This window comes from Serinus canaria, chromosome Z (assembly GCF_022539315.1).
Source record: "Serinus canaria isolate serCan28SL12 chromosome Z, serCan2020, whole genome shotgun sequence".
NCBI lineage: Eukaryota > Metazoa > Chordata > Aves > Passeriformes > Fringillidae > Serinus > Serinus canaria.
Window position 1 is genome coordinate 66,148,595 of NC_066343.1, and position 20,792 is coordinate 66,169,386.

Below are 20,792 nucleotides of genomic sequence, written 5' to 3' on the forward strand. Positions count from 1 at the left end.
GCCTGTGTCAAGTGACCGTGGAGTCACTCCAGCCTGTGTCAAGTCACCATGGAGTGTTGTGACAGCATCTCTTGAGATACAATCTCTGCCCGTCTTGTAGCTGACTTCGTTATCCATACTGAGTTCTCGCATGGTGTGACTTTGCTGTATTTAGGGCTGGCTTTTTGACAAGGGCTTTGCCTATCAGCTTTCTCCACCTGGTGCACCACAAGAGCTCAGAAACCACTGTGAGATTTAGGGGACAAACCCGCACCAGATTCTGGCTGTGACGATGGCCAGAGGGGTGTGGTTGGAGAAGATGGAGGAGCAGTGTAGGTATAAAGCCATACTTTCTCCACCACATGTTTTCAGCAATCTTTAATCAAGATTAAGCTCTGCTTAATCTTACTCTGACCAAAGCATCATTTTTTCTGGTGGTCCTTGCGGGGCTGTTCTTCCATAAGAGAATCTGGTGGCCTTTGATCCATTCTGCATTGTTTTGCATCCAAGAAATCCTAGTTAATTAATTCCTCAGACTTAAAGGGTCACAGAGTGAGTAAGATTGGAAAAGACCACATTTGGTCCAGCCTTCCTGTTCAAGCAGTGTCATCCTAGAGCACTTTGCTGAAGATTGAGTCCAGATAGTTCTTGAATATCTTCAGTGAGGGAGACTCCTCAATGCATAGTGAAAAAGTACTCAAATTTGCTTCAATCTGCTATGACATTACTTAATGATTACACTTTTTTTTCCCTATACTGTAAACCAGAACAAGTAATCATTTCCCTTTCCCCTTTTCTGCTTCTTAATTCCACTGTGACTACTTTGAAAAGGAAAGGAGAAAACCTGTAACTGACCCCCAGGCCACTTTCCCAGTTGGGAATAACTGGTCTGAACACTTTTGCAGATTTAGAGCTTCTCCCTGTAAATTACACCTACCCACACTTTAATTTTTCATTTTATTTTATTATTTAATTTGTCATTTTATCCCCCAGCTTCCATTCTGAGGTCTTGCTCATTTTCACTACCCTGCATTCTTCAGCCTCACCATCAAACTTTTCCCCCTCACTGCTCACACACGGACTATTTATGAATACATGAAAAATCACAAGCCATAGCACAGATCCTGGTGGGACACACTGGTGTGTTCCATTTTAAACACTGACTATTTTCCATTCATTATCCTCTGCCTTGCTGTTAACCGTGGGAATAAGCAGGTTGTGGAGGAGAGCAATGAAGGACATTTGGTGATGGATCTTTCTGAAAATGTTTTGGGCACCCAGTAACATCCATCTGTACAGCCACATTAATTAAATTGGATTCCTTACTCCTTTAAAGAGTGAGGCATGACTTTCTTCTGCTAGAGTGGGATTCTTTCTTCCCCTTTAATCCAATTTCTCTATGTGCCCATAGATGCTATTCCATGGCACTCTCTTGGAATTCCTCCAGAGCTCTTGGATAAATGTTGTATCATTTACTGTTTGTGTTTATCAATTTGATTTTAAACATACCCTGCTAACTGCTTTCACTTGAAGCATTTGTCCCTCCATGAGGAGATTGTAGGATGGAAATTTCCCTTCATTCCTTGTTGGTGTGGATTACTCATTTTGCTTTTGGCTGGGCCTCTACCTTCTCTGAATGGTCTTTCACACCTCTGTTATACTATTTATGGCAAGCTTCCAGGGTGAAAATGGGTTTGGTTTTTTTTTTTTCATTTGTAGTAGTTTAGTGGTTTGGGATTTGGGGGGGTTTTATTTAGTTTTTCAGCTTATCACTCTAACAGACTTTTATGGTTTTCCATTTCATTTGTTGTGGTTACTCTTCTTCAGAGAATTGCTGAAGATGTTGAAATGTCCTCAAAAGTGTGAGCTGTCTCTTCCTATATGTCTCATTTTCTCTTTTACATACTAATTTAATTTTTCAGAATTTGGATTTTCCTGGAAACCCATTACAAAATCCTATCAGCTACACTTTTGCCAACCTTGAACCCCACTTCAGATTTTGGTAGCTTCATCCTGAACTCTTTTAGAGCCAGTTTGGGGGAGGCTGGAACATGGAGGACATTTCACAAGGGCACATAGAGATAGGACTAAGGAAAATGGGCTTTGGAGGAAAGAGCATACATTTAGATTGGATATTAGGAAGAAATTCTTTACTGTGAGGGTGGTGAGGCACTGGCACAAGTGGCCCAGAGAAGCTGTGGATGCTCCATCCTTGGCAGTACTGAGGGCCACCTGGATGGGGCTCTGAGCAACCTGGGATAGTGGAAGGTGTCCCTGCCCATGGCAGGGGATTGGAAATAAATTATCTTACTGCCCCTTCCAACCCAAACCATTCTGTGATTTTACAAAGCATGCAGAGAAGGTGCTGAATTAATGCCCCATGCAGCACCATGGACCTGAGTCCAGCAGCAAAGTTATGGTAAGTCTTCAGCCCCTCCTGTGGTGCATTCACACTTGCATGAGGCTTTGGGCATTTTTTGCTCTCATCACATGTTGGAATGCTGCATGTTTCCAGCAGAATCTCTGGAGGAAGCACAGAGCATCTGAGGCTCACAGCTGGTCTGGACAGAGCAGGGCAGGCTAAAATACTTTCAGCCTGTGTTTTGGACTGTGCATTGAGTTTGCTTACTGTGTCTGGCCTCAGCTCTTTGTATCTCAGATCCTGGCAGCTGACAGCCAGGGGAACCCCCTGCGTACCACAGGTTTTGTTCCCAAAGCTGCGCTTGGCTTCCAGTCAAGCAAAAACATTTGACAAATTAGGATGTTGGAAAATTAGTAAGAAACACCACACTGTCAGGAGGCCTGCAAGAGAGTTTCAAAGTGTTTCTCCTGCTGCTTTTGTGCTTTGGAGGCGTCTGCCAGCAACTGAGCCCTGCTGTGGCTGGTCTGGCAGGCGTCAGCTCAGCTGCTCAGACCCTGCCAGAGGCATCATCTCACCAAATTTTGGCTGGAATGTCAGCAACAGCGCAGCTGAGGGCCTGCTGAGCAGAGAGTGCACCAGCCTCACCACGCTGCATGCACTGTGCTGGGAGGAGAGGGGAAAACAGTGACAGGTACTCCAGGAGCTCTGCACAGCCCAGGCACAAGGAGGAGGCTTCCCTGGAGGAACTGAGGCCACGACTTCAGGCAGATCCCAGTTGGGAATACTCAGTTATCACCGCATCTTAAGGCTGTAAGAGATAGCTTGTGTGTCTGTATGCTTACAAGTTTGCTGTTATATTGGATGAAGATTGAGGGGGAATGGACTCCAATCCTGACGAGTTAGGTAATGGAAAATATTTGCCAGTGCAAGACCCAGAAATGCTTCTGTAAAAACCAGCTTGGATCCAGCACTGTCACTGCAGATCCACAGCTCAGTATTCCTAACACAAGCCATTTCCACAAGCCATTAGAGAGCCCACTGTGTTCTCTAATGGGGTGGGGTGTTGTTATCATGGGTGCTGCTCCAGCTCCAAACCAGCTCTGCACTACACTGCTCTCATCAGCCTGGAGCTACCTCTGTGTCTTCACATCCACAGCAAGGTTAATTTACAAACTGTCCACAAACAAGGGAGAGTAAGAGTTTTGGAGGGGACTTTGTATTCAAGATAGAGCTGGAAAAACATGACCCTGTGCTGTAGCCAGCAACATTCAGCAAAGTTTGCCTTTAGCTTTCACCTGCAGTTCTCTTCTGATTTCATCCAAATTTGGGCTCATCTGTTCTAGTTCTCAGTATCTAAATGCAGGACCTCTACCCCTAGCCCTACTTCTCCTTAACTAAATTTTTCATTCCTCTCTAGCCTGTCTTGGTGAATGAAGAAATGGGGATTCTCTGGAATCATCTGATTTCTTTGAGGAAGCATCTCAGGGCATGGGGAGAGGCATGTTTGTGTTGAGGGCTCCAAGAAGGACCATTTTTCCTCAAGATCAGTGCAGTCAGCTTGTCTAGTGCATGCATGCTCCAACTCTCTGTAGCTTGTGCCCTGCTGCAAGCACAGGCCATTCCTCTGGTCCTGGGGTGAAGGAAACCTGGCTGCTTTTCAGACAGATGGCTAATGGCTGGGGCAGGGGACAGCACTGCTAACACTGCACCAAAGGCTTAATGAATTCCAAAATCATGTGCTCCACGTGACAGCACTAATGCTTCCCTTCAGCGGCTCATTTGGGATTTGGTTAAAAACACATTTGCCTGACAAGTTCCCAGAGCTTGTTACTGCTCTTTTGATCCTGTTATCCCCTCCTGGTCCTGCTGCAGGAGGCAGGGGCCAGGTCTCCATGGGGCTGGGCACTCCATGGGCCCCATGGCTGTCTCTGGGCATTAGCCTTGCCATGGGCACCAGAGCAAGGAAAGAAACACAAGGAATCACAGGGAACATGGGACTCCAGACTCTGTGGTGAGAGTTCCTCAGATTTTTTGCTGGGGCTCTCCATGTCCCATTTTTCTCTGACAGATTTTTACCCTCTGTAGAAGATAAAGTTTGAGAAAGAGGCTGCTTTGCACTTTAATAATAAATGGCCCAGGTTTCTCTGCAGCATGTGCAGATGACTTTGCAGTTGTTCAGGTTTTGTAATAAACACCTGGTGTTTTCTGCCCACGCTGGCCAAACTCAGTGTGATGTTGATGTGAAAATTTTCTACTTCTTCTCCTCACACATGTATTAAACATATGTATATATTTTAAATTATCACATTTTTCTCTGGCCTTTCAACACTTTTGGTGATTTACATCTTAGTTCAATGTTACCTTCCCATTGATTCACTTCACACTGGCTTGGTACACTCCGTGCATGGCCAATTTTAGTTGAATGAGTCTTTCCCTGCCTCTCTCAGCCCAAAATTGCCCAGTTGTTCCTTTTTTACCTCATTTATGTAAACTCTATCCCTTCCTGTAGACACTGCTGCCAAAGGAGATGGTTGATCTAGCTGGGCTTGTGCAGGAGAGGAGAACCTACTGTTTGCAGAGCTTTTCTTTGGTAGCTGGTCTTTTGTCTTTAATTTGTAGCATGAGCTTTGACTTGGCAGAGTCCTGTCTATGTCATCCTTATAGGAGGTGAAACGTGGAGCATTTTGGATGGAAGAATGTCGGTCCCGGTCAAATGCAAAGGATCTTCATTGCTCTTGAGTCCTTTAGCAATAGGAGTGGATATAGTGCTGAGAAGTGCTTCTGCAGGAAGGAAGAGGTAGATAAATTGGGGTAGTAAGTCACAGCCCTGTGATCATCGACTTAATGACACTTAATTTGTTATTGCGAAGTGTTTTGCTGACTCTTTTTCCCCTTTTAAGAAAATGTGATCTTATGTGTCAGACAAATAATAAGCTGCAAGACTATGCAGGACGAGGAAATTATCTGCATCTGATGGAACTAAAACTGTACTCTCTGCATTCCTGTTGTAATTATACCTGTTAGAGAAGAGTCTCTGCGTAACATGAAGGTGTAATTAAACTGCAGCTAGGAAAGAACTTGTCCGTTCATGGCATATCAAGTTCACAAGAGACCACAGAACCACTTGGCCAGAAGTCTGTGGTGGCCCAGGGGAAAGCTTTCATGTAGTCCTCACATCATGCAAGGCCTCCAGCCAGGTGGACTGTGGGGTGTGTTGGCTTTGCTGCTAACACTTGGTATATTCCACCTCCTTTTCTGCCTTCTCAGACTATCCACTTGAGACTTGGGTGCTGCATCAGCCTCTGCAAATCGCCTGGGGCTGCCCTCCCACGGGGGACAGTCTCCTTTCCTGGTGGCTCTGGTCTGTCCTGGCATCACTTGAGCAGCCGTAGGAACTGGTTCTTCTTTCCTGCACTGTTCAGAACATCTTCTCTCCTTCTGCTCCCTGGGCAGCCAGGAGGGGCTGCCTGCTGGCACCTCTCTCTGCTGGGAGCACACTGCTGCAAACACCTGCATGGACATGTGGTCTGGCTGGTTTGGGCTTTCCCACTTTCCTGGCAGGTCAGGGCAGATGGACACTGGTGTCATGCAGAGCTAGGGGTTTTCTCATGCTGCCTCGAGGTCCTGCACTCCTGCCTGAGGCAGCAGCAATGGTTACACTCCAGGCTATGGATTAGTACATACGTAGTATGTGTATGTAGTATGTTGCAGCACGCTCTGAGCCCAACCCACAGCACATCCACAGGAGCTCATAGAAATGCAGGATAGATTTAACTGAAAAGGACATAACCAAGGTCATCTCTGCCATGGGCAGCGATGCCTTCCACTAGACCAGGTTGCCCAAAGCCCCAGGCAGCCTGACCTTGAGTAGTGCCAGGGGTGGGGCAGCCACAGCTTCTCTGGGCAACCTGAGCCAGCACCCTTATTAGAAACTTCCCCCTCATATCTAATCTAAACTGACTTTTTCAGTTTTACACTACTGCCCCCTGTTCTATCACAACAGGCCCTGCTGAAAAGTTTGCCCCTCTCAGATTCAGCGGTCCCTCTAGCAGTGACAAACAATCCCAGGAGAGCCTGGTGTTACCAAGGGCTGCCTGGCTGCCTTCTGTTACCAAGCTTCTGAACCAAGGGCTGCCTGGTCTGGAGCACGTCAGCAGCAGAACTGATGCTAAAAAAAGCCACGAGAGGTTATGAAGAGTTTCAGGCAAAAAAATACTGGGAGAATGTTGTGCAGAAAGTTTCATGGGGTCAGGTCCCCAGCTGCTAGATGAACATCTTGGGAATGCTCCTGCTGCATTTTGCTGCATGCATCACCTTCCTCAGGCATCACACGTGTCAAGAGCAAGCGTGACTGAAGAGGAGATTCAGGAACAAATGGGTCAGAGACCTGCAAAGGCCAGCTTGCTTGATAGCACCAGTTTGGTGAGGTGTTGAGGCTGTAGAGATTTGTTAGGGAATCCCCTATTTCTGCAGGAGGCAAAAATTATAGGTGGTCTGTAATACCACAGTGGGCTATAGGTAGATGTCCACAGACTGAACTGTTTGGCCCTGAGACACTCCAAAGTCCTCATGCTCTAGGAGTGCTTCCTGCAGCTCGGGCAGTGCTGCTGAGTAGCATCCCTTAGCCTTGTGCTGTTGCCAGCCTAAGGCACGGATTAAGGTAGTGAAGGAACCTGGTGCACAGGATACCAAGGTCCTGCCAAGAAACCCAGGGAACAAAATGACTTTGCCAGTGCACCTTCATCAGGCCATGCTCCCCCTCATGCTCCAATGCAGAGCTTAAGCCCAGGAAAATCAGGAGAGAAGCATGCAGGAAGAGGCAGAACCAGACTGGGAAAAACAGCAGTTAACTAAGAGATGCTGTGGTGAATTGAGACATCCTTGGCTCCTTTTCACAGTGTCGTCCCAGGAGTCATCAGCACCAGCTCCCTCGCACAGCTGTGAGTAGGAGCGACAATAAGGCTCACACATGTCCCTGCTGCCCCGCACCCGTGTCCTGCTCCAGCTGCTGGAGCCCAAATTCTGGGCTGCCCCTCTGCCTTCTTTGAGGTAGGAGCCCTTCAGCAGCTGTTTGAGGGCCTCCCCAGGACCTGGCAGCAGCACATTTTAATGGGCTCTCCCCACTCTCTTCGCCATCTCAGCTCAGACTGTGCTGCTGCTCACGTCTGCCTCAACACCCCGCTGGCAGAGCTATCTGTGGGTTTATCGCCCAACAATGCGTGCAATGTTATTGTGCTAGAAAGAAAACAAAGCCTAATCCATTTTAAATTAAAACAGTGCCCCAGTGTCATGCATCTGATGCAGACATGGTCTGGCAGCACAGTCCTGCTGGCTCCCCAAAGGCTTCCCCCGAGAGGTGCTGGGCTGTTCCCAGCAGACATCAGTCACAGCCTTCAGGCTGGGGGGGTTGGTTTTCCCAAGCCTCTCTGGTCTAAAGGCCCTGGGCTGGCCTGTCTCCTAAAATGCTCTGTCGCTTATAGGTGGAGCACTGCCATGTGCCAGAAGTTAGCAGCAGACAGAAACCAGGGGAGACAGAACTGGGATCTTCCTATGGATGGAAAGATTGATAGCACTAGAGGAAATGGCTTCAAGTTGCACCGGGGAAGTTATAAATTGGACATTAAGAAAAAATTCTTAATTGAAAGGGTGATCAAGCATTAGATGAGACTGCCCAGGTTAGTGGTGGAATTGCTGCATCCAGAAGTGCAAAAGCCATGCAAATGTTGGCACTTGGAGACATGGTTTAGTGGTGGATCTGTCAGTGTTGGGTTAATGGCTGGACTCAATACTCTTAGAGATCTTCTCCAGCCTAAATTATTTTATAATTCTATAGTGGTATAAGGCTATAATAGAGGCTTTGCCAGGTCTGGCTTAGGGTTTATGAAGTCTCAAATGGATTTAAGAGGGGATGAGGGTACTGGTCCTTTCAGCCCAAGAGACCATTTTTTGGCTGTACTACTTCTGTTCTAAGAAATTAGTTTCTGAGATGGTGCCTCACATCTGTGTTTGTCACGCAGCAGCATTAGAGTCTGCTCAGGAGGCAAGGCTGGCTCTGAGGGTGCCTCCCAGCCATGACTCTTTCCCAGCCCTTTGCCATGGTGATTTTGTTTCCAGCTGATGTGTGCATGGATATTGGCCACAGATGTGCACAGCAGACCTGTGGTGCCCAGACGGGGTTGCATGGTTGAAAACAAGGTTTTGTGGCTGTGATAAGCAAGCTCACCTCCACCTTCTCTTCATCCCCGGCTCTGGCAACATGATTAAAGTTTCATCCCATTGTGATGAAGAACATGCTGTGCCCTGCTGTGAAGAGCTGTTTGGCTTGTTTGATATACAGGTCTTTTATGTTTGCACTATTGTGCAGCAGTCACGGGTATGAGCTTTGCTTCGTAGCCATCACGTGGCTGCAAGCCCTGCCAGTGGAAGCTCTGGCTGCACGTCCCTCCTGAGATCCCAGCCTGTCTCTCTTATGCTGCTTATCACTGCATGCAGCAGAGCCTGGTCCCTGTGTGCATCTGTGAAAGATAAGGACTGGCCACTGCTAAAGAGGCTTAAGACCTGTTTGATTTTTGTAAGCCAAGTGGCCTTGAGTAAAACCCCTTCTGTTTGTGTTCTGCAGCCCTCTGCACCTGACCAGTGCCCTTCTGTGAAAGATGCAGCCCTGCCCCGTGGCTGTGTGCGTGCAGCTGGCACTGAGGCACAGTGAGCTGCTGGCAGGCTGCAGCAACCCCGGGGGATGAGCTGTGCTGGGCTGGGTTGGGCTGCCTTGGGGGTGTCTCTCTGGCATATGCTAGAGCCTCATGATTTCCATGTGTCTTCCTGGGTCTCCTCTCCTCTGTCACAACCCTGCAAGAGTCATTTGTGAATCTGACTTCCTTTCCCTCAGCCTATTTTGCCAGCTCATCTGTGACAAGGATGATTCTTAAGAACAGTGGTGAAAGAGTGCATTGATGTCCCTTGACCCTGGGATATCCTGCTACATGTTAAAGAGATGTATTTTCTGTCTGTGGACTTCTACACAAGCAGTGCCAGAGATGCTCAGGACATGTGAACTCTTCAGCTGAGCTCCTGAGGATGTTCCACAGCAGAGAAGTTCTCTCCTGCTGCTAAACCAACCTGCTGGGATGACTGTCAGGAGTTCTGATGAAACTGGCTCTGTCTGGGAGCAATCTCTAGTCTGGAGGTTAATACCAGGACCCTCTGGCAAAATCCCTGCTCAATCTCCTCACCTCAAGGTGAGGATTTACTGTGAAGCCTGAGTGACACGGTTGTCTTTAAAATCACGGCGTGTGAAGGTAAAACATGAGGACAAGGAGCAGGGCAAGCTTAGGAAATACAGGGTTTTTCCTTGGAAATCCAGATGTTAGAAAATAGTATTGAGTATGAAGCAGAGTGGTATAAATTCCTATCTGTGGATACTGTGCCAGAAGAAGCTAATGCTTTTCCAGACAAGGATGAATTGCAATGAATCACAGAATAGTTTTGGTTGGAAGAGACCTCAAAGATCATCTCGCTCCAGTCCTCCTGCCCTGGGCAAGGACACCTTCCAACCTGGATCTTGGATTAGTATGTGGGAACAGGGAAGGGATTCCTCTTCCACAAGCAGTTTTTGTGAGGCTGTGGCTCATGTAAAGTGTCCTGTTCTGGTGTCCACATCTTTGAAATCATTTTGATGGAAAATTGGAGAACTCATAGGAAGAAATTATGGATGCTCAGGCTGGAAAAGGGTCCTCCAGATATTAGTTAAAAGGGCTTTGTTTTATTAATTTATCGAGGTGGCTATTGAGGGGTACTTCAAGTGAGATGTGGGAAAACACAGGCACAGCTCAGAATCCTGGCCTGGCCACACAGCAAAATGAGAAGCAGCAGCATGATGTTAATCAGACTAATGAAAAACAAATACAAAGTATGTAATTTCAACATCCATTGGAGGAGAGTTCTAAGAAAAATCCTAAGTCCCCTGAAGGTTTATGAGCTCTGGCTATGTGTTTCCCAGAAGTGAACCCTGGATCATGTGCAAGCTGCCAGGCTGGGTGCCAGGGTGATTGGGTAAGGTGATGCCTGGCAGAATGGTCTGCCGACTCTTTTTGTAGCTCTGAGTCTCTAACTGGCCATTGGGATCGCCCGTCCCAGGTACATTTTATTTTATTTTAACTGCTTTAAGTCAATAAGACACTGTAACAATCGCTGAAAGTGAATTTTTGAATGGCTCTTCCACAAATTCCCCTTTTTTTGTATATTTGTCTTGTAGTCTTATCTCCCTAGCAGAGGCTTTGCTACTCAATTCCCCTTTTAGGAGAAGCTCTTAAGGAAGAAAAAGTCATCCTGCAGTACACCACACAGTGCTCCACAATGCCAGTCTGAGTGGTCCCTCCCAGCATCAAGTATCTCCTGAGCAACAAAAATGTGTATGGCTCCTCGGGTGTGGAGTTCACAGCGCGGGGGAAATTTCACCAGAAAGCATTTCACAATTTTCTGTAAGTTACAGGCAAGATCCCCAACGCTGCTAATTTCTTGTTCATTGAGACACTGTTTCTCTTTCTCTAATGCCAGTTCTCAGCGGGGGAGTAGCTTGGTAGCTTCCTGTGACTACAGCACAGCTCAGAGTTTGCTCTGAAGCCACTCGCACCCGCGGAGCTTGCTCAATTTAAGCACCCAGGGAACTGCCTGAGGTCGTGGTCATTGACACGGTTTCTTATGTGAGTAGTAATTATGTATACAGGCTGGTTACAGAAAATAACCTTACATCCACTGATAAGCGGTCCTTTACAGCCAGTAAAAGGTTACAAATGTTTACAATCATGATACTTAATTTCAAGGACAGAACTTGGAGCAGTAAATTGCTGGAACTAGTTAATGAAGTCACTGGGACTGAGGAGCACGAGGACTTGGCATGGAACAAGGAGTGGCATGGAATTTTTTAGCTCTCTCGGTACAAAAAACATTTTAAATTTGTGACCTGAATAATGTCTAAATATTTTAGGAGGTGGCTCCAGCCCTCTGTGGTTGTATATCCATGGTGAATGATATTGAGGATGAACAAAGAATCTGAGCAATAATAAAAGTGGTTAATAAAATTAACAAAGAATGTGGTGACTCAGGGATCAAGTTGTGCGTGGAAAACCTGAGAATTGTTCCCATCTGAGAACCTGCAGAGGAAAATCCAAAGCTCCATGAAAGGGTCTTTAGTAGTCTTTGATGGAGGACAGCAGAGGGGAAGAAAAGCTGTGTAAAGATTGAAAATCCAGCATTAGGTGTGACTCCTCAACCAGACAAACATCCACCTCCATGTGGTGAGACAGGGGAACAGAAAAAGAGGACAAAATAAAAAGTAGGTGTAAGGACATGCCACTCCATCCAGAATAAAATCTAGAGGTGTTCTAAAATCTAAGGTGTTCAAAGGGCTTGAAAATTGCACTCTGACACCTGAAAGAAGCAATAGCTGACCTACAGGTCTGGTGTCTAGCAAGAGGCAGTGTCAGAAGCAGAGATCAAAAAAGTACCTCAGTGGAGAAAAGGGATCTGGATGTCTTCAGAAGTAAAAATTGTGGAATAAGCAGGAAGAAGGATTGAAAAAAAAAAAAAAGGAATGCAAATTTGCTACAATGATTTTTTAGTTTACTAATCTAGATTCTCCCTGGACAAAGGAAATGTTCTGGGTTCCTTTACCAGGGTTTCAGTAAGTTTTTAAAGTAATTTCAAATGTAAGAATTAATTACAGTCAAGATTACAAGGAATGTAAAGATACCATTTTAAAGGGGAAAAATAACTGGTTATCTTTTTTAAAAAAGTCGCCTTGCATGGTAAAGAAATGCACTGAAGTGGATTTTAGGACCTGCACTCATAAATCATTAGGGACAGTAGGGGGAAGAACACCCCGACGAAACAAACTGGGAAACACTTTAGGGCAGCTGAAAATCAGGTGGTTGCAGCAGAGGTGTGAAGACTGCCTGTCATGGAACCTTGTGTTATCAGCTGCTCATTAGAATTACTGGTGTAAACTGCTGGAGGAAAACAAAACAAAACAAAAACCCAAAAAACCAAAAAAGAACCAAAAAAAAAAAGAAGAAATAAAGATACTTTAAAAAGCAGTACTTTTAAAAGAAGAAAGTAAAGATACTTTTCTTTACTTTACTTTACTTTACTTACTTTACTTTACTTTACTTTACTTTACTTTACTTACTTACTTTACTTTACTTTACTTTACTTTACTTTACTTTACTTTACTTTACTTTACTTTACTTTACTTTACTTTCCAACCACCTTAATGTATGCTTACTGTGAGTAGGTTCACATGTGGCAGGACAAGGGTTTTCCATGCAGGTTAAATGTATAATTTAACATATTCAGAAAAGATAACTTGGACCTTAAAGAGGAGCAGCAGGTTAACAGGATCCTGAGTAGAAGGAGCATTTAGTCTCTGATAAGCTAAACTATTTCAGACTTCATTCTAAACTTTCAAAACACAGTTTGAGAAAGGATAGAGTTGCTGCCTATAAATATACCAGGAATAAGTGCTGCCAGAAGGGCAACCTTCATATAGGAGCAAAAAAATTCACTTTAAAGGAAACTTCAAAGAAGATTCATAAACTCTCAGGTTTTATAGTATCAACAAGAAAACACAGGGCAGGAGGATGACCACTGCTTTCCACATGTGGTTTCACCAGGTTGTGAGGGTGGCCACAAAGCTGCTGTTTAAAAAGAGGCATCAAACTCAATGCTCAGGCAAGAATTGTCAGTCCTAATTTGGACACAGCTATAGGTAAACTCTTGTTCTGTTTGCTGCAATCAAAAGGATTGATGTATTGACTGCTAGAGAGAGATCATGGCACACCTTGGTGTTCTTGGAAGTGCTGCCAGTTTCAAATCTCCACATTTTTGTCCTGCTGGAACAACACTATAGCTGGTGCTTGCCAGCAGCTTCTGGGAAGATTGCTTTCCTACCTAGAACATACTGACATAAGGATCCAGAGGCTCCTGTATAGATTCTGCTCAAAGTCAGACTTATTCAGTTTAAAAAAGTTTTGGTATTTTGAGACTCAGATATGGAAGCAAGCTTCTTAAAATAAAATTCTGCTTCCCATTATCCAAGTTATTTTTAACCAATAGGCAACAATGATAGTGTAAATACAAAACATTATAATTGTGCATAGAAACACTAAAATGTGGATTTTAAACCCACCTCTACTACAACTGCTAGAATTCATCATTTTAAAGCAGCTCCCATATATCAGGTTGGCCCAAGCCCAGGAGCTCTCAAGCCAGTTTGTTCCCCTGGCTACCTGCTTCCTACAGTTTGGCCAGAGAGAAGAGCAGAGCAGGATCTAGACTGGGTCTAGAACCCCACAACACAGGTGCTGGGTTACTCTGAAACTAGGGACTATTGCCCCAGACATCCAAGGGAAAGTAACTACCTAATCAATGTCCTTGCCTCAAAATATCCCTTGTCATCCTACCCTCAGGCAATGGAAGTTGATTATTTGCTGGAGACAAGCACTGTGTTGGTGTAGGTCTTGGGTAGCTGATGGCACCAGCACAACAAATGCACAGATGTGGAGAAGAAAGTAAAGACACTTTACTTTTACTTTACTTTACTTTACTTTACTTTACTTTACTTTACTTTACTTTACTTTACTTTACTTTACTTTACTTTACTTTACTTTACTTTACTTTACTTTACTTTACTTTACTTTACTTTACTTTACTTTACTTTACTTTACTTTACTTGAGGAGACACTTCCTGCAGCTTTTGCAATTGCAAAGCAGACTAACATCACCTCAAAGGATGACTGTTGTTTAGACAATTCTATCCAAATCTCAGTAATGAAATACAAACTGCAGGTGCTGGTACCTGGGATTCACTTCAGTAGTGTCATAGATCAGCCTGATTTTGTTTGGAAATCATCCAGGGAACTTAACTCTAAATTGTGAATAGGCACAACAGCAGCACTGATAAAATAGTGTCCACTGTTTTTGCATTAAAAGTAACAAACAAAAAGCTCTCAATAAGCTCAGGAATTCACTAGTATATCCCGTGGGAAAGGATTACTGGTACAATTTTGAATCAGGCCCAGAGTGCCAAAATTCTTCTAGACATCCAAGCCTTTCCTTAACATGAGTTAATTTTCCTGGGAATGACATCCTTTTCCTGAGAATAAACCCTTTTACAAGCATTTAGAGGTCGTCCCTCCCTGCAGCACTGGAGCTAAAACAAGACCAGCCAGTGTTTCCAGAAGTACACCCACTCTATCTCAGGCTGGTGCATCTTGTGCTGCACGGGATTGGAGAAGCTCCCTGGTACGCCAGTGCTTTGTGCCTCGGGCTGGATCCGTGCTGAGCTGAGCACAAGTTTGGTGCTGCATATTTCCAGATAGCTCACAGCAAAGAAGGGCACAGCACTGGGCTGTTTAACAGGGGACTTAATTCCTCTGATCAGAACTCCCCTGACATAATTCTGATAGGAAATCCCAGGGGACAGCTTTTGGTGAGGATATAGCACTGGTGTGAGCCTTGCACAGGATGGCAAACCCCTTGTGCCCTTCCCTGTGTGGCCTGCAAGGCTCACGGTGTGATCTACAAACTCCAGCATTCCCAGGAGGCACTACCCAGACAGACCAAGTGCCCTGATGATGGAGTTACCTTTCATCCTAAGTGTCCACAACTGCCAAGTGTCATCTCTACAAAAGAGCTGACAAAGTGTAAGAGATCATAGGTGGAAAGAAGACACGTGCAGTTACAGCGGCTGTGATATGATAAGCTCATCCTCAAAGACCAATAGAGAGGGAGAAAAATGAAACCTGAGAAAGTCAGGGCAGCAAAGAGAACACAGGGTATCCTCCCTGAAGAAGCAAGCAGAACTGATAAACTCAGGTCTGAGGTGGGAAACTTCAGGGTCTTGTCCTGAAAAAAGGCTAGACTGTCACTCCTCTGCTGTACAGAACTGCCTTCTTCATCTCTCTTCAGGATAAAGACTGCTTAGATAAACCACAGGATCATGAGCAAGAGAGAGCACTGGAATTACAGTTTATGGTTGGTTTTCCTCCCACAGCCCCACTTCCTTGAGCCTTGACAAATGAATATCTTATCCAATGGTTCAGTTTATGTGGTGTGGGAAGGAACAAGGTGCATCAGAATAATTGCATTGATCCTACCTGCAGGTCACCTCTGGAGCCAGAGTGCCCTGTCAAGGCCTTCGAGAAGAGGGGGACCATCTCTGGCACAGCCCATGGCAAAAGCCAGTGGTGCCAGGTAGCCAATGGCCAGCAGCTTGTGTCTCCAGCTGCCAACTTTTTGGCAGTGTTCCATCTGCTCCAGAGGGAGCAAAAGGAAAAAATCCAGCCCCAGACAGATCTTCTGTACCGCTTGATGGATCTCTAGCCTTCTTGCAGCAATGGCAAGCCTGTGGATATGGATGTATTCACATAGCTATGCTGAGCACATTCATAAAGGAAGGTGTTGGGTTGACCAGTGATTTGGGCTGGGAAAGAGCTGGGCAAACTGGTTTGGCAGAGGTGTGGAGCCTATGGGGCATGGCACAGAGCTGGGACTCTGTCAGTGCCACAGAGCAAGGCACAATATCCCACTAACTGGTCCAGTACCTTTTTGTGTGTGCACAAATTGCATGTTGACAGAAAGGATTTTCCCATTCCCTTCTGCACCACATGAAAAAAACTTATTTGCTGGTTGGACTCAAACTTCCTGCTGGATGATTTTTGTTGGTTGTGCTGTAAATCTGCTAACCCAAGAGAGTAAGTGCTCGTTCCCTGCTCTCTGGTGCCATATGAGCCAGGGTGCTATGGGCACAAATCTCACTCCACCAGGCTGAGCACTCCACCATGCCTGCTTTGCTCCTTCTTTACATGAAAATCACTCTCTTCCCCCAAACAGCCCTGGGGCCCCATACAAGCTGTTTCTGTTCCTGACCCTTTTGTGATGGGAGAAACAAAACCATGGGCAAAAAATGAGAGGAGGTTTCACCCAAAATTTTTTCAACAGCAGGATGGGGTGGACTTTTTGTTTTTGTTTAGGTTTTGTTTCTTTCTTGGTAATCTCTGATGCTTACTTCACTTTTTTCTTGGCAAGTGGTGAGCTGATATCACCACAATTCTCTGGCCTCTTCTAATGTGTTTCATTAGCTGATTAAAGCTCACTCTCATGCCGTGCATCCTTGATTGCACCATGTGTGCAGCACTTTGCAGCCACCAACATGAACCACAGTCTGTTGTCCATGTGCCTGGTTACTTTTGGTGCAGGACCTTGTTCAAAGATTTTTGGTATCCAGGTACATTGTATATGTATGCTGAGCAGCACCCACATGCTTCCTGCCACCTCTGAGGAGCAGGAGAAAGACTTCTGCCCAGAGTGGAGATGTGCCATTGTTTAGCCTCCATAGAAATTTTTCTTAACTATACATCAGCAAGCAGAGGGGACATCCACCACTGAGGAGAGGGGATAGTCATGGAGGGGTCTGCACCTCAACAGAGCCGGGTATTTCACCCATTGCTGAGAGTGGACACCCACCACTGAGAGGCCCTTTGCTCAGGAGTCCCAACACCATTACTGAGGGCAGGAGACAGCCGCTGTTGAAGGGTTCTTCACTCAGCTCTGAGGACAGAGGGGTCCCTGACTGACCACTGAGGAGAGGGGACAGTCATGGCCAAGGGGTGCCAACTTCATTGCTGAGGAGAGCAGACAACCATTGCTGAGGAGAGTGGAAACCCATGGCTGACTGATGCCGGACTCATCACTGAGGAGAGGGGAGACCAACTACTGAGAGCCCATTCACTCATCCCTGAGGAGAGGGGACACACAATGGCTGAGGGGTCTTTCACCAACTGCTGGGGAGAGGGACCCCCACCCCTGAGGTGTCCTTGAACCGTCAGTGACGAGAGGGGACACCCATAGCTGAAGGGACTGAGGAGCCGACTGGGCTCCCCCGCCCTGGCTCCACCGCGTGTCCCGGCGGGGGACTGGGGTGGGATAGGGGCACCCCCGGGGGGAGTCCCGGTTCGAGTCCCGTGCCGGGCGGCTCACCTGCCTGGACCGTGCGGCGGCAGACTTTGGCTCCAGCCCCTATAAAAGGTAACGGAGGCGTGAGTCAGAGCCGCCTCCTCCTCCCCGCCCGCTCTCACTTACGTGCGGCCGGGCGGGCGGGCGGGCAGGCACGGAGCCGCCGTCCCGCACCCGCGCACTTGCCGGAGATGAACCGCGCCGCGCTGCGGGTCTCGCTCCTGCTCCCGCTCCTGCTCCTGCCCGCCCTGGGTCGTGCCAGCTCCGACCAGGAACACGGCGGCGAAGAGACCCCGCATTCGGCGGGGAAAGGTGAGCGGGGTCCCTCGGTGCGCGGGGCTCCAAGAGGCGTGGTGCACCCCGCTGCTGCTCTTGGGGTCCCTGTGCACGAGGCGCCTCGGAGCTTAGTTTGGGTCGCCAGTTCCTCAGCACCCTGATGCGTACAGCACCCCAATACTGAGTTTGGGGTCTCTGATACTGGGGTGCCCTGATGTACAGGGTTCCCTCCCTTGCTGGGCTGGGGGTCTTTGAGGAGTGGAGCGCCCCAGTGCAGAGGGTGCTGGCATTTGGGATGTCTGATGTTTTGTGGAGACGTATCCCCAGTGCCAGGGAGTTCTCCCCTTGCTTGGTTTGGGGGTGGAGGGGCTGCTGTACCTCCTGCTGCGCCCGTGTTAGGACTCCAGGTGCGCCCCAGGATGAGGCACCCCTGTGGAGATGCGTCCCCACAGCATCGCCCAGCTGCAGGCGCTGCATCCCCCAGCACGTCCCTGCCTTTGTCCCTGCTCCCGCCAACTCCCGTGCGGCTCCGGCCCGACCCCTGCCCAGGGGCTGGGCCCTCGCTTTGTCCGCAGTCCTTTTCCCTGGCTAAGTCCGTCTCGCATCAGACTGAGGGGCTCAGAGCTTCCTGAGATGGGGCTACAAGGGCTGGGCACCAAGCAGACCCTGCTTGCTCCCGGGGACCGCCCCGAGGTTCCAGCCCTGCACCCGGCGTGGTGAACGGCCGCGGGTCCCCTCTACCCTGCAGAATGTCGGCTGGGCTGCCCTGCGCCCACCTGTCCCCCCGTGGCCCACTAAGAACAGGATCTGGCCCTGATGCAGAGTTGGAGGGGGGCTGACGATGGGGGACGGGGGACGTGACAGAACGCAGGGCTGCAGGGTTGTGTGCCCCTCCTCCTCCTCCTCCCCATGAGATGTCTTGCTGGTGTTGTGGGGACTTTCAGAGTTACAGGTTCAGGGAAAAAGTCCTGGGTCTTTAGTCTTGGTCCCTTTCCTGATTGGAGGCTATGATACTGCCAGCGCCCTGCAGGGATTTTGGGGGAGTACTGTGGATTTGCTCTTCTGGGGCTGTGTGCTGCACAGGGACTTCGTTGTCCCTGTTCATGCTCCCTGTCCCCGCTTTGCCCACAGGTTTGTTTCCGGGCTCAGCCTCATAGCATGTCCTTGGTTTTGCATCTGGTAAGGAGTTGTCCTGACCTGTGCCAGGACAGCTGCCCTGTGGTAAGGACCAGGAATTGTTTTGTGCCAGGGGCTTCTTTTGTTATTCCAATGAATCACTTTTCTTACGAGAGCCTCTCTTGCCACTCTTGCCGGGCTGGGCCCTGGACAGAGATGGGGATGCAGACGGTTCTTGCCACAGAGATTAAGTAACCCAGGCCACAGGGTGGGAGGGTGTCGGGCATTCAGCATACTGGTGTGCTGCGCTGGCCAAGGGGCTGAACACCACATGAGGCTTGGGATGGCTGGGTGGGAGGACTGGGATGGAAAAGGGGAAAGGAGGTGGTCAGTAGAGAACAGGCAAGTTAGCCCATGCTATACCAGTGTTAAGAGGCTGAAGTCTGGATGGAATCCCGTGAGAAGCAGGTCATGGCTGGAACCCTCCAAGGCTCCTGCCAGCTGCCAGGACCTGCGTGTCTCAGCACCTCTGCTGGGTGGTGAGCTGGTTCCCTCTTCCTCGAGGCTAGTGCATGAGGTAGGACTGGTGGCTTCCCAGCCCATGGACTCAGCACGTGCTCAGGGATTTGCCATGGGGCTGTTCCCTGAGAAGACTCTGGCTTGCCCAGAGACCTGAGTCCCATGCTGAGTGTGTCTTTGGGAAACAGCATCTCCCTCTCCCTGTTTCCTCTCCCTCTTATTCAGATGTGTCTTTCTCTCAGTGTCCTCTTCTTGCTCACTCTCCAATGTCTTTTTTCTCTAAGTGAACCTATTTTTCTTGCTTAATACTTCTTATTCATCTCTCTCCCCAGCTCCAAGCACTGATCTGTTCCCTGGGATTTCCCCATTTTTATCCCTTTGGTTGGGATGGCCCTTTCTCTGAAGCACTCAGATTGTTTCCTGTTTCACCCAACACTTGCTGGGGCAGCTGGGTTTGGAAAGAGCAGGAACATGCCCTGGAGTAAAGCCTGTCCTATGCCTTCCTCCAACCAAACTCTTGACCCTCCTGGGGGGAGCTGGCACATTCTTGGGCTCCACAGCCCAAGCAGTCCTCCGGCAGGAGAACAAAGAACAATCCCTGCAGAGACCTGTGCTGCCAGTGGCAGATTAAAGCCTGATCCTAAGGGCTTACCATGGGTCAGAGTTTATAAACACAAAGGAGCTTCAGTGCAGCCAGGCCTGGGAGGGATCCGTGCCCCCATGGGTAGCACATGGGGTGGTGCCCTGTGCTGAAAGTACATGGGTGCTGCTGCATGGGGGTGGGTCTGGATGGAGAAACCAGGGAGAAGATGGGGCTGGGATGGCACAGACCTCCCACAGAGACACTTCCTGTGGGGCGTGGCAGAAGGATGCTTGGGTCATGCATGCCCTTGCTCAGACCCTATGCCTGTGCCCTCTTTGCCACAGACTGGAGAGCTGGCTTTGGGCAGCATGAGCACAGTGGCACAGTCCATGTTCTGCAGTCAGGTCACTGCTTTCAAGGGACATGGTGTTTGGATGTGTTTTGTAGGCTGGGACCTGGCTGCTGTGGCTGGTCCCTACTTTGGGATGTGCACTCTGTGCATCTCTGCATAGCCTCGTACCTCCTGGCCTACTGACCCTCAGGGATAGCACTCCACTTACCCTCTCTTCTGGGCCACGAGCTCCACAGATCCCTTCATAGCCTGGGACAGCAAGGTGGTCCTGGTCTGACATCTGTGAGCTGAACTCATCCCATGGGGCTTTGAGCCAGGTGTGGCTCAGAATTGGGTCCCAGTGGGAAGAGGAGGCTCTGGCAAGATGCCAGCACTCCCTGTGGCTGAGCACAAGGCACAGTGTGCCCAGCTGATAAGAGAGCAGGATGGAAGAGCTAGAAGTGAGCTCGGTGTCCTGCGAGCCACACACAAGCCATTGGGCTTCTAGAGTTCAAGGCGAGCAGATAGCACGAGTGGCTGTGCTGCTGTCAGGCAGCATCCATGCTGTGAGCCGCACGTGTTTCAGTGTTATCAGGTGCTCTGCACCAGCCTCAGAC

General features: G+C 48.2%; 1 protein-coding gene across 1 annotated transcript in view; it reads left to right on the forward strand.

Annotated features, from left to right (window-relative positions):
- Positions 1-271: 271 nt before the first annotated feature.
- Positions 272-20,792, forward strand: part of CA9 (carbonic anhydrase 9) — a 32,428-nt gene continuing 11,907 nt past the window's right edge. Inside the window, exons 1-2 of the mRNA XM_009097918.4 lie at positions 272-311; positions 17,423-17,662. Coding sequence (XP_009096166.2) covers positions 272-311; positions 17,423-17,662 — 280 coding nt within the window. The remainder of the gene's footprint in view (positions 312-17,422; positions 17,663-20,792) is intronic.